Here is a 13333-nt window from a genome sequence, read left to right as displayed (position 1 = left end):
CGGCCGTGGGGGGCCGCCCCCGCCTCGTCCCGGAGGCTCCTGCTCCGCGGCCTGCCCCGGGCAGCGGGCCCGCAGGCGGGGGGGCTGCAGGGGCGGCCGGGCCCGGTGGGGGGCCAGTGACATGGCCATGACAAACACTTCGCCTCTAAAGCCGAAGAGATCCCAGCTTCGGGACCCTGCGCCTCGCCGCTGCATTTGCAGACAAACCCCCAGCAACCGCCTTTTCAGAAGTGCCACCAACCTGCAGCCTCCGCCGTGTGGCATGGGGACTGCACATATTTAGCATCCTTGAAGTTCAGGTCATTAATGGCTTTTCTCACTTGTTTACCCAATGCACAAAGTAGGGATAATAGCTTTCTTTTATCACACAGGGGTGTGATTAACATGAATTAATAAGAATTTGCAAAGTTCATTTAGATCTTGGGATTAAAAGGCTCATTTCAAGGGGCTGTTACTACGTAAAAACAAACACATGCACACAAGCGAGAACATTAAATGCATGCAATCATTCATAATGTGCACTTACATAGCTGTTCTCTTCTAAGGTTTACAGAGAGCTACACAAACAATTAATTTAGTCAAACAACCCCCTGTGAGGTAAGTGATAGATAATGGTTTTATTTTATTGAAGGAGAAAAACTGTGTGTGGTGAATATCAAATTACAAAGTCACATATCTCTTCCTACTTTGATCGCTACTGAACATGTTTGCTATTAAGCAATATGTTTATAGACACATACCCTATGAAACATGCTAGCTTGCCATTCTTGGAGGGAAGTGAGATAGAAAGGCAATTAAAATACAAAGGTTTATTTTCTTAATGGATGAACTAGTAGATAGAAACAGAGAGAGTAGGCTAAAAATAGAGTCTAGATTAATATGGGACATATTTGTGCTCCATGTCAAATCAGAGAGCCTGGGAGAAGTAATTTTTAGCTAGTCATCCTCTACACATCTCTGCAGGGTTGATCCTGTTCTATTGATTTCTCAAAAGCAACCCTGGCTACCCAGCTTTAAAGTGGCTTGGTTACCTCTCCCTATCTCAAGACATAAACATACCTTTATTTTTTTAACATAAACCTTGAAAGCTTCCTAACTTGTATTTATCCTTTAAGTAGCAGGCAAAGGAAGGACAATCAAATCAGATGTTTTCTCAGTTGTTTTTATCGCTTTTGTAATCCTTATTAGCCCCTCCCTGCATAGAGGAGGGCTGTCCCTTTTGCTAGCCATGCTATGCATCAGCCGCCCTCTTGTGATTAACAGTGGTGCAATAAGAGTTATTAAAAGGTAGTTAGAAAAGCGGAGCAGGCAAGCTGCTGTAAACTTAGTGTAACCTGAAGCAAGCAATGAGGTATCCTCTGGTTCCTTTGGTGAATGAACTGACCTTTCCTCTTCTTTTCTTCTGGTTTTGTTTGCCATTTGTAATGCTGTTGATCGTGATTATTATCTGGCTACAGCTTCTGCTTAATGAAGGTAAGTTCTGCAGCTGATCAGATAAAATGCTCCTGCATAAAGGCTTTGTCTGTTAGCTTATCTTGAAAGTACTCTGCTAGCTATTTTTAGTCTAACATTACTTGTCACAGAAGGAAACTAAAGGGTGTTTTAGTACTGTTGGTGGCATGTGGAAAACCTGACCCAAATTATTAGGCTTTTCTGTTGAAAATGCTTATAAGATGACAGGCTGCTGCCTGCTGTTCTGCCTTACCCTCTCCCTTTCTCTGATAGATAATTTAAGAAAGGCAAGAGACAAGTAATTTTTGTAAATTTCTGTAAAAAGATCGCCCAGAGAGCAAGTCCAACCCTCTGATTTTGAACACTTTCAGCCTCTAGCATTATAGTTCTCTTACACTTGTCTTTTCCTGTGGGGTGGGGGTGTTACTGGAGGAGCTGTTAAGGGATCATTTTATCAATGCTGAGGCCAATAGAAAATTTTTGGAGGGAACAGGACGTGCATTTTCATTTATTTGCGTGTTTTGTGCCCCTTTCCAATCCATCACTGATTCTTATTTTTAACATGTCAGTGACTGATAACAGGCTTTGGTTTAGGCCAATAATAGGCTTGTTGATGTACTCATGACACTAAAACCTTGCTAGTCTGCTCTAATGCTGGAGCATAAGCAATCCCAGCTGATGAATCAATCATAAGGCCAAAAGCAGTGATTCTGCCATTGCACAACAGCTTTAGGAAGGAAAATAAGAAACTTTTACTTCTGTGCCCTCTGTTCTTACTTAATAACATGGTAGCCAGTCCCATAATACATCCCATAGGAACAGCAACGAGACAATAACCACAGACAGCAGAGGAACAGGAGGCACTCACCACAGCGAAGGCTTGTACTCCTCCCTTCTTTCCTGTCCTGCGTGTATATGTGCACTGGATTTTGTACCATCAGCTCCCACTTTGCATGTTTGTGCACAACTCATAACAGCCTCTGCTTGCTTCAGTAGTAAAGCATCTTCCCTCCATACACTCTGCTTCAGTAGTGACGTATACAGAGGGAAGACAGACTCAATTGCATTTCTGTGGGTAACTGAACACAGTAATTAAAATGTGTGGGTTATGAGAGGCTGTAACAGTTGTACAAGCTACTCTGAGTGACATAGGCATGACTTACGCTGGCGTCTGTAAAGCAGACTAAAATACCCATTTTGCACAAGCAGAAGGTAGCTGTGCTACATAGTGACACTTCAGTTGAGTGTCAGCCTTTTGCAGGGATAAAGTAACTCTGGAATTTTTTGATGCTTTGAACAAGACTTTCAAGGTATGCCTACTGCATTTACCTTCACAATTTCTTGTCCTACAATAACTGTTATTAGCACCAGACCTCCAATCCACAACCGCTCCAAATTCCATTTTCATAAGACTAATTTTTTTACATACTAGTGTGTTCACAAGATTAGGACATTAAATTTCTCAATTCCTTTAAAAAGAGAAAAATGAACCAGTGCTCACTATAGTAACTTTCTAAATAATTCAGGGACATCTACGTACTTTATGCTAGTTTACAGCAGGCATAAGTAAGAAATGACCCACCCTTCAGCTCTTCTTTTAATATAGTTGCTGATTAAGAGCTAATTGGTTAAAATCAAAACTTGTATAGGCCTCTTATTGCCTGCTTGGTTGTGGAAATCCTTTATTTCAACTGAAAAAGATTCAGAAGAGCCTTGCCTACCCCCTAGGTGGAACACACAGTGTTTGCAGCTAGGAAGAAAAGGTCATGTATGGGTATTTTACATGTTATTTTTTAACTTATTTCTAGCGCAGATGCCCAATGCAGAAGAAATAAAGAAACAATCTTCTGATGAGCCTGATTCAGACTCTAAATCTGAGAACGAACCAACAGAGGAAGAAAGCCAGAATGACACATCCAGTACAGAAACGCAAGAGGAGACACAATCTAGTGGATCTGTGGAAAAACTGAGGCCCAAGCCTGCTTATCTGAGTTCAAATCCAAAAAGCCAAAAGCAGAGTCTTTTTGCTGTAATCTCAGACAGCTGGTCTCAGAGCCAGAATGTAAGGTATTCCTCTGTTGAGAAGAGCAATTGCTGTAACGTCATGATGGTGAGTAGCACGCCTAGACTACCTCTTTACGTATCTGCTGCTTTTGTGCCTCAGCTCTTATTTTCGTTCACCTCTGCCTGATTCCCCAGCCTCTTGAGTAAGGGAAAGCTGCAAGATTGGTTCCTGCTTGGTTAATGACTAATGAGACTTTTTTCCATCTTCCCTATTTGGAATGACTCCTGTTGTAGATGAGGTAAACGTAACAAAATTGTGCAGAGTAACTATCATATGTGTGTACTGTATAAATATGTGTGTGTGTATATTTACATGTATGTATATGCTTTTTTAAAGTCCTTGAGAACTGTGTTTGCAGCAGTGGCTATTGCTACCTGTTCCTCTAGGATATTTACCTCAACTGTATATAGAAACTCTCCTGTTATGTATGGCTGATCTTATGTATTTTTAAAAGCTACTTCAGGTTTCTTACAGTGGAGTATGTGACTAAAACTTAGATACATTTCACTTGCTCAATAAGAGCTGAAGCCAGAAGTCTTTTTGCAAACATGGCTGTCCCAATCCTCTTAGGCTTTATACTAATCCCAAAAGGTATATTTGAAGCAGTGGAAGGGCTTAGTGTCCTGTGTGTCTTCTCTTTCCCTGTGCCTTGACTATATGTTCCTTTGCAGAAGGGGCTCAGAAGGGAAAGCTGCCCTGTGCCTCCACTGTCACTATTCACAGTCCTGTCTACCCATTTACATTGCTGGGATTTTTGAATTGCAGCAACCGAGGTACTCGCTCACATTTACTTCTACCAGTTTTGCTGGAGCGGTAACGTTTGTTAGGCTAGAGTAGCTAAGGACTGGTATTGTCTTAAATTGCTGCAGTTGTTTGACTAGCACACCCTGAAGCTGAGCTTTGCCATGGAATCAATAATATTTCAAGTCAGAGTATTTTTGACATCGTTAAAACCACCAAGGCCTTACCAAGTCTTTTTTTTTTTTTTTTTTTTTTTCTCTCTTTTCTTTTCATTGTTGTTCAGAGGCTAGAAAAACAATGCTAAGAATGAGCTTGGACTTGCCTAGGCTACCGTCTGGTTCTCCTAGAGCTCTTCACATACGGAAGTATTGATTCAAACACAGCGGTTTGAAGAACTGGGGTTTAAACTTGTCTCTTGTAGGACATAATGCTCTTATTGAGTAGGAGTCTATACTTTGCTGATTGTGTTGGGTAGGTGAGGGAAGGAACGAGAACCTGTGGTCTCAAATCATTTATATCCTACTGAAAATGTAATCTCTTCTGAAAATATTGCCATGACAACTCTGTTCCTCCTTTTCTTCACCAGCTGTTGTGCACCATGCTTTCTTCTCTCACCTGGAACTTTGTCTGCCAGTTGCTCCAGATCTCTAATGTCCTGAAGATTCAACTGCTGCCATCCTCTCTGATTATCTACGTGGCTCAGCTGTTTGTTTTGCTGGGTGAAAAAGTTGTGAAAATCCTGGATTCTCTGAGGCTGGAGGGCAGAGGGCTGTTGGCTTCAGTCTTGGGGAAGAAACTGGAACAGAATGGTGATGCTCAGAGAACCACCTCAGGGTGAAAATAAAGCAGGTAGTCCCACAACCATTAGCAGCAATCCCGCTTGGCATCAGTGAGGGATACTGCAGCATTGCAGAGGGAGGTTAATTCTCTGAAGAGGAAACTTACTCAAGACTAAGTCAACATTTGCTCAGATCACTACAGCTACTTTCAGAGTGAACAGTATCGACTGGCTAAATATTAAATGGGTGACAGCACCCAGCCTCTTGCACAGTGCTTGGGTGTGTACCCTGCTCCTCTTCCACTTGATGGGGGGGTGAAGTCCTTTTCTTATAAGGAAAAAAACACTACACTGGCACCAGTGATACTCTCTGTTCATCCCTACTAATATTTGATTTCAAACAAATAAGATCAGGGCAATAACTCTGGGTGGCAGTGTATACTGGAGGTTAAATGTGGTACAGCCCAGTGAAGATTTTATTCCTACTGCGGTCAGCGCTTTTCTGATGTCCAACTTGTCAGTTCTCAAAGTAGGAAACATTTCAACACTCAGGTTTAACAAATGAAACAAGCCTACCTCCAGTTAACAAGAGGTTAATTAGAAACAAGATTTTAAACAAGAAATAATTAAGACCTTAGTAGATACTGAGCAAGAATTTCCTTCATTTCTGGTGAGGATATGCCTTTCAGCTGCCTGGCTGATAAAGGTTAGATTGCAGCCTGAACAGGCACTCACTGACAGCTTGATTTAACCAGTTGGTGGGACCACAAGGAGGTTGGTGGGACTGGGATGAGCCATAATTTTGTGGCCTAAATGTTCATCCGGTCGTCAGGCTATGAACAGAACAGCTGCTTGCTCCTGGCATTGATGCACACATTCAATAAACTGTTTTGTGGGTTTTTTAAAAAAAATTTAAGACAAATTAGGAAGTTTCATCCCGAAGAGCACATTGTGAAAAACATTTGTCTCTGCTCCTCGTGTGAAGTAACCGTCTCTTGTCTCCAGAGTCTTGCACGGGCACTCGGTGTGCTAGTTAACACTGGGCTGCACTAATTCCGCAGCATGCCTTGTTTGTGTTTGTCTTTCCCTCCCCATGCCCAAATATTTGTCCAGAGCAGGATGCTTTTAAATAAAACTTGTTTGTCCACATTTTTATTTTTGCAAGGGCTTTATTTTGGGGGGACGAGTACGAGAGAAAAAAAAATAAAATAAAAAAAAAAAACCAAGCCGTTTGCCGCGGAAACCTCCGCCTGTGCCGGAGGGTAGCGGGGGCGAGGGCGCTTCTTCTCCGGGGACGCGTCCGCTCGCGGAGAGCGGTGGGGTGTTTGAGAGATGCTGGGGACCGGCCCCGAGGGGGGCTGCCCCCGCCTCCCCCCCCCCCCCCCCTTCCCCTCCCCCGGGAGCGCGCGCAGGGGCCGGGCCGCGCCTCGGGGCTCCCGGCAAAGCGGAGGCCGTGCCCGCCCGCCGCCCGCCTGCGCGCTGCGGAGGGAGGAGGGACGGGCGGGGGGGCCGCCTCGCTCCGCGCCTGCCCGCGGCTCCGGGGCGGTTTGGGGCGGGGGCAGCGGCTGCGGGGCCGGGAGAGCTCCCGGCTCCCCGCTCCCGCTGCCGCGCGGACCCGAGCAGGTAGGCTGTGCTGGGGGGCGGCAGGGCCCCCGGCGCTGCCCCGGGTTGCGGGTGCGGGACGTGCCCTGGTGTGGTTCGGGGCTGCACCGCTGCTTTTCCCGCAGAATCTGGCTCCTCCCGCCCGGCGGGGGAGCGGCTCCAGCTGCAGCCCCCCTGGTGCCACCGCGGGGCTGGCTCCCCTGGGCCGCCCAGGGCGCTGGCTGGCAGGCTCCCGGTTGTTCCCTTTCCTTTTTCCTTTTCTGCCGAGTCTGTGTGCGCCTCAAAACACCTTGGCGAGGATTTCATCTTGTGGCTGAGTCGCCGGGCATGCCTCCTGTCTCGGTGGGGTTTCACTTGGTCAGGCTGCTGGAGTACGTTCGACCCTTCATCTCGGTGTAACAAGAAATCTTACTATCGCGAGGCATTTGCCGAACCGGCACAATTCAACTTAAACACGTTTTACCACGATCATTGCTGCAAAGAAGTAGATGAACTGAGGTGAGTCAGTAACTGAAGGTCTGGCAGGATATTGCTGCTTCTTGGGTTGCAAGGGGATGTTCGGAAGCCTGGCGATACCAGACTCTGTGTGTGTATGTGTGTGTATATATATATATCTATGCATGTCCTGGGTAGTTTTTAGTAAAAATTTATTTTATTAGATTTTTAATTCATTTAATTAAAAAAAAAAAATTAAAAAAAATAGTGTAAATACACCCAGAGCAGCTGTAGTCTTGGCTGTCTGTCCCGTACAGTGGCACTGGAATAACAGGAGGCTGGTGCCAGTGCACAAAACCTGCTTCAGAAACCTACTGTAAGGATTGCTAGTTCCTGCAGAGCTCCCCAGTACCACAGCTATGCTGGTGGCACTGGTGGTTTACACCTGGGTTTTCTGTCTCTGAGCTATGAGGAATAACACACAATGAAATATTTGGCAGTTGAGAGTAAAGCTTTTGTGTGGGGATTTGCGTAAAGGTAGAGTGGAAAGGCCATTCTGGTTCTGCTGTGGGTCTGTGCTTCTTGCGAGGGGTTGGTGATGTGTGAGGCTGACCTGGAGAATGGGCCCAGACCTGCGGACGTGGGGACTCCGTTTGAACCGTGTAGACCTCGTGTTGTGGTCCACCTTTGTTAAAACACGTTATTCCCTGACTCTAGCTGCAAATGCCTGCCCCCCGTGCCTACCTCTGCTGAGCGTTTGGAGCTCACGGTGCGAATGTAGCACCGCCTCTCAGCTGCCTTGTAGTCTGCAAGCGCTTGAGTAGCATCGGTGAGTTTTGTGCTTTAGTTTCTGTTTGCTGTTGTGTGCAGAAGGTGTTTTCTGGGCGTCGGCAGGAGTGTTGGAGCTTGTGGACTCGGGTACTGTAGTAGAGCTCCTGCCAGTGTGATTGTTTGCAGTGACTGCAAGTACGTGGTTTAGGTTTGTTTTTTAAATGAAGGCTTTCTTTATAGTTTTGGATTTAATTCATATCTTGTTCACCTGGTGCAAAGCATTATTTCTCATTTGCATCCAGCACCCTCTGTCCCAGGGCAGTTTGATACTGTAGCAAGTGTGTAGATTTCTTAGCTGAAAAAGTTTGATACCAAACCTAACAAACAAAAAACCAAAAAAATGAGCACAGCATGAGTGAGAACTGCACTTTGGTAGTTTCTTTTGGCTCAGGTTAAGCCTCCTGGGAGACAGAAGCCTGCATGTCTATATAACAAACTGTACCGTAGAAGTTTTGTGACCTTTTGCACATCACTTAATCTTTTCCCCCACCACCACCTTCTTATTTGTAAAGCATTTACTTTGCCAGCATGTTACAGGGGTGGGGTGTGTTAAACATTAAGACTCCATTGGGAAGCATTGTACATCGGAAAACCTAGGTACCCCTTAGCCCAAAACTCTGGAAGAAGTTGGTAAAAGACCCAAACCCTAACCTAGTGTAAACTCTAGTGACCTGATGTGTTTTGATGGATTTAAGTGATAAACATGTCTGAAAGCAGTATGTCACAGCATTTTGGGATAAGGTCGTGCAGCACGTTGGGATCCCCAGCTTGTCAGCGGGCCCCCTCTTGGTAACAGCTGGGTGAGCTGTGGCTGTTTACATCCCTCTCCCGGACGAGTCATGGGATGATTTAACTTGGCCCACATGTGTTTTTAGTAAATAGGAATGGGGGTTCTTGGGTCCAGCTGCATGTAGAAAAATAACTCTCGCTATTTTGGTTTGGCTCGTGGGCCCGTGTGCCCCAAGAGGGCGCAGCAGCCGCAGCGTAGCTCTTGGCTTCATTAAAACATTTTCTGATACTGAAAGGAAAAACCCATAAGTGTTGTTTTCTAGTACATAGCGTCTTTGATTAGGTGGATGGAGAATCGTGTCACTCTTCAAAGCTTTATACATTGAAATGGGTGAGGGTCCAGCTTGCCTTAGAGAAGAACATCCCTCCCTGCGAGTACAGGGCAGTGTTGGGCTGAGGTGCCACAAACCCCATTTCTTTACAAGACCCAACTGGCCAAAGCCCTCAGCATCCTGGTCTGGGCTTCCATTTTGATCTTGCTTTAAGCAGGAGGTTGGCTGAGGTGGTGACCTGAGGAGCCCTTCACCTGTGCTTGTGATAGTGCATGTGAACGGCTCCAGGGAGCACTGCCCTTCTCTGCTCGCAGCAAAGGGCCCCCCATCCCTTTAGTGCCTCATTAAAAATCCTTGTGGCTTGCACTGGGGTCTTCTCCTTTGGCTGGGCGAGGGGGATGCTAATGGTTGCAAGTGTACGTGCTCAGCACTCTTAGCTTTTCGTATTCTTTAAAAGTTAGAGGCTGAAATGCATGACCAAGAATACAGTATATTCTAGCTTAGTAGGTCTTTTAGGCTCTTAGTTGAGCAAATTATTTGCTTAATTAGGGATGTTATGGCCCTTATGCTTCTATTCCAAGCAGTTTAAGTGCTTTCAGTTGGAGACATAAAAATGTCTTAGTTGTGACACGGTGTTTGAGCCTTCCTGCTGCAGATGTAAAATCCATATGGCAGTGAGTCTTAATTGAAACCTGCTGGGATTATTATTCTCCTGCAACGTATATGAAATATTCTTAATGTGGTTGCTTTGAAAGGACTACCCTTAATTAGATATTGCTAATCAGTTAGTGCTATTCCTTTCTGTAGTTCTGTTTTTATCTAAGAAACCTGATTTTTGAGTTATATAAGCACTTTGATATTCTACACATCAAATATGACCTGTATGATTTATTCATTATTTTATGCCATGGACTTTGGGCAGAAGTTGTTGACTGCAGCATCATTAATTGTGTGGGTAAGGCCTTCCAGGTGTGTTGCATCATGAAAAGCTTGTCTGAAATCAGAGCTTGTTGCTTGAAAAGTTTGGCCTCTAAATAGGTTTTAGATTCAGATGTTTATAATACTTTCTGGTATTTGTTGCTGTTTGGTAAGACTGTTAGGTCAGTTTGCAGGGGAGTGTGCTTTGCGATTGCAAAGGAGTTTGGAGAAAGATATACAAATGCTGATGTAGTTTAAAGCATATTCCCCAAAGCAGATTACTCCAAGGGTCTGGAATGTGTCGGTGGGAGGCTTCAGTTTTAGTGAGATGTTGCTCCATGCATGCAGGAGTCCTTCCCCTCCTAAATAATTGTTTCCATCTGCATAGTTTATTCCGTCAGCCCCTGTGCTGCTAGTGCCTGTACCATTGAGCTGGCTGCAAAATTTGGGTCTTTTGTACAAAATGAGGATCTTTCTCAGGAAATCCTCGGTGCTAGCTATGTATGAAGGGAACCTTGCTGTTGTCATACAGCAAAATAATAGGGCAACCCGCACTGGAGGACCTTTTAAAATAATATTCTGGTCTTTCTTTCATGTCTTCTCAAATTGCTAGAGGGAGAAGTGTCAGGACCCTCATATTCACGTGTGATGCCTGGCAAGCCTATTATTAATTCACTAGTTGCCTGAGAGTTGTTTAGTTTTTATATAGTATGAAATTTTGTCCATCTATGATAACTTGCAATGTCTCTGGCTACTTGAATCGATCACTGTGGATTATGGTCTGTGAGATGTCCAATGAACAGGTACACTCCCGTCCTGTGGTGGAGCCTGAGCATAGGAAGTGACCCTGAATACAACATACAGCCGAGACCTTCGTGTTTCGGCGTCCAGCTTGGCTGAGACCCAAGCACACTTCCAGGGGGTGAACTGTTTGTTGATTTTGGGGCACTGATGTACTTATCAGTTTGTCCTGTTTTTCCCTTTTGTAGAAGGTTCCTTCTAGGATGGTGGGCTTGGGGTTAGCAGTGGAGGCTGGTGTCGACATGTTACTGCCACGTGTATATTGGGAAGAGGCTGCCCAGGGAGGTAGTGAGGGCAGGGGCAGGAGCCAGCTCGACCACAGTAGCATAGCAGGCAGCCTGTGTACTAATGAATCAGCGACAGCGGGCTCCTGACCAGGAGTTACTGGTTTATACTTCTCAGTTATCCCTGCCCGGGTCACCTAATGAAGCATGGGAGATATCGCTGTAACTAAGAAACAGTGGAATGACACAAATGCAGAGCAGTCTTCACTCCCTCCTCTGCACTCTTCTCTCTGCAAGGGCTCATTTCTGAGTTAGGTGAGGTCAGTTAGTGCCTGTTTCCCAGAGGAGGTGGTGTAACAGATGTATTTTAACTTAACCTTCAGTTCTCGGTAAACCTGTGGTGTGTGCAGAAAGCATGCACACGAGGAAAGGAAGGCTGCGTGTTGGGGTGCCGGGCATCTGGAGGGCTGTTTGTAGCTCTGCTGGTTTGGGAAAATGACTTTGTGTGATGGCTTTGAAGCTGGTGTATGAGGCTGTCTTGTTGATGGTTCTTGCCATTCAACTGCATTCAAAACTTTTTCTCCACTGCTGCCACATTCACAGTTATGCGGGGGTCCTGGGGGACACTCGGGTTTCTCAGTGTCTCTGTACACAGCTGAGCGTGCTGGCAATGCCTGAACCCCCGTTTCTCCTGCCTGATGGTATTCCTGACAACCCTAACCAAGTGACCAACACTGGACATGGAAACAGTATTTCTTGCCTTGAGGGTGCCGGTAAAAGCTCCTGAGGGAACAGCAGCCTGTAACTCTTGCAAGGTCCATAGCAGGTGACCAATGTATAATGGAACTGGAAGGATATCCTCTTTAGGCAACAAATAAATACAGCTTTGCTGATGAAAGTTGTTTTTCTTGGTCAAGGTAAAGCTCAGACAATGTTAATGTTTGAAAACAGCAGGGCTGACACAGTGGAAGGAAATCCTTGCATGCCTCATAGCGGAAGGTGGACATAAGGCTGCAATATATACATCCCTGCAGCTGATCCGAGATACTGTTGTTTTGGTCAAATATTCCAGAATCCTGGACTCACTCCAGCTTCTGCATAAGAAGGGTCAAAGCAGATAAAGGTAACAGCTGTATTTAGATGGAGCATTTCCTTTGACTAACAGGAGAGGAAGGATACCTCCTGGGAGCAGTCCTCCTAACGATATTCCTAGTCCAAGAGTTTCAGAGTTCATTCACTTAGCGCTTCCTACGCTCTTGGCCAACGTAAAGCAGGCAGGGAGCTGCCGGATGTTTGGATGCCAGGAAAAGTTTGGAGCAAGCACAGAGCTGCTGGGATTGTTGCAAGAATTCAAGGCTTTATTAAATACCAGCACACATCCCGGAAAAATCATTTTGGAGAACGGCTTTTTGCGAAGATTATTCTAGCTGCAATGATGTGTTAACTGAAAGAAAGCCTAACTGGGAAGTAAATCTCTAAGTAGGACCAGGAATTGCTGCTTCAAGGCTTTCCTCTGAACTCTGCTAGCGAGGTCTGTGCAATTTTGTAATGGTTTAGCATTACCTCATAGTTAACAAGGCAAATGGGAAAGAAAAACTAGTCTTTATAAAGGTCAAGAAGCTGCGGCTTTGTTGGTAGCTGGGGATTTGTGAATATCGTTTCACCCTATACCAGTACTTTTCCTGACAGTAGTAAAGTGTCACGGTTCATTTGGACCTTTCCAAGGTTACAGGAGGATGTACACTGTGAGTCCAACTTTATTGCATGAGCTTATTAGGTAAGAAACAAACAAGGGTTCAGTCCTCTTTTGGTGGGCTTGTGCAGCTTGTTCATTCTCTAATTCATTGCTTCATTGATTCACAAATTCACTAACTCGCGTGCTTATGAGGAAGCCAGTTTCCCAGCTGATGGTGAGCATGCTTATCCTTCCTCCTCTGTCACTGTATAACTATCACAGGGGGAAGCCTGGGAGCTTCAGCAGTGTGGATGCTGATGGGTCAGCTTGAAAGCTTCTTGTGTAAGGTGATGGGCTTACATCCTCCATCGTGGAAGTCTGGTGTCTACCATTCCTGCGGGTTGTTCCAGTTAATTCTGAAGAGTTTCAGTCTTACCAGAAACTGCCCAACAGTTGCTTTTGCACAGCTGCAAGGATGGCAGGTCTTATCTCCCCCTTTCCCTTGTACCTGGTGTACATGTAGCTCTTGCTTTAGCCCAGTGGTGCTGCTCCCAGCACAGGTCAGACTGAGCTCTATCAGCGTTAGCTGTGTGTGGGCCAAAACCTGAGCAGGAGCTGCGTCAGCAGCCGGTCAAGTGATGCCTGTGTCAGAAAAGGACCCTTGTACAAAAGTTTAGTTGCTTAGACCAGCCTGGTTAAAACATACAGTCCTGAACATCAGCTGGGTTACAAGAGTTCATCAGACTAACT

General features: G+C 45.4%; 2 protein-coding genes across 7 annotated transcripts in view; both read left to right on the top strand.

The window, feature by feature from the left end:
* Nucleotides 1–16: 16 nt before the first annotated feature.
* ADIG (adipogenin) lies at nt 17–6218 on the top strand. 3 transcript variants are annotated; one of them, XM_055722659.1, is made up of 4 exons: nt 17–597; nt 1458–1473; nt 3266–3562; nt 4845–6218. In XM_055722659.1, the coding sequence occupies exons 2-4, from the start codon at nt 1468–1470 to the stop codon at nt 5094–5096; spliced, it is 555 nt and encodes a 184-aa protein (XP_055578634.1). In that variant the 5' UTR covers nt 17–597; nt 1458–1467; the 3' UTR covers nt 5097–6218. The 3 variants fall into 3 exon arrangements, with proteins under 3 accessions (XP_055578634.1, XP_027667835.1, XP_027667834.1); XM_027812034.2 differs by lacking the exon at nt 17–597 and adding an exon at nt 620–1287; XM_027812033.2 differs by lacking the exon at nt 17–597 and having other exon boundaries at nt 624–1473; nt 3261–3562; nt 4845–6217.
* A 791-nt stretch (nt 6219–7009) lies between these two features.
* The window catches only part of ARHGAP40 (Rho GTPase activating protein 40), a 42538-nt gene continuing 36214 nt past the window's right edge, over nt 7010–13333 (top strand). Inside the window, exons 1-2 of one of the 4 annotated variants that reach the window (XM_027812024.2) lie at nt 7010–7136; nt 7791–7902. Coding sequence is in view for 1 of the 4 variants with exons in the window: in XM_027812020.2 (XP_027667821.1) it covers nt 12645–12685 (41 nt within the window). In the remaining 3 variants the exon portion in view is untranslated. Of the gene's footprint in view, nt 7137–7790; nt 7903–12041; nt 12440–12490; nt 12686–13333 lie in introns of those variants that run through there. The other 3 variants (XM_027812022.2, XM_027812023.2, XM_027812020.2) reach the window with 3 other exon arrangements.

Source organism: Falco cherrug, chromosome 10 (assembly GCF_023634085.1).
Source record: "Falco cherrug isolate bFalChe1 chromosome 10, bFalChe1.pri, whole genome shotgun sequence".
NCBI lineage: Eukaryota > Metazoa > Chordata > Aves > Falconiformes > Falconidae > Falco > Falco cherrug.
This window is presented reverse-complemented; position numbering and strand designations above follow the sequence as displayed.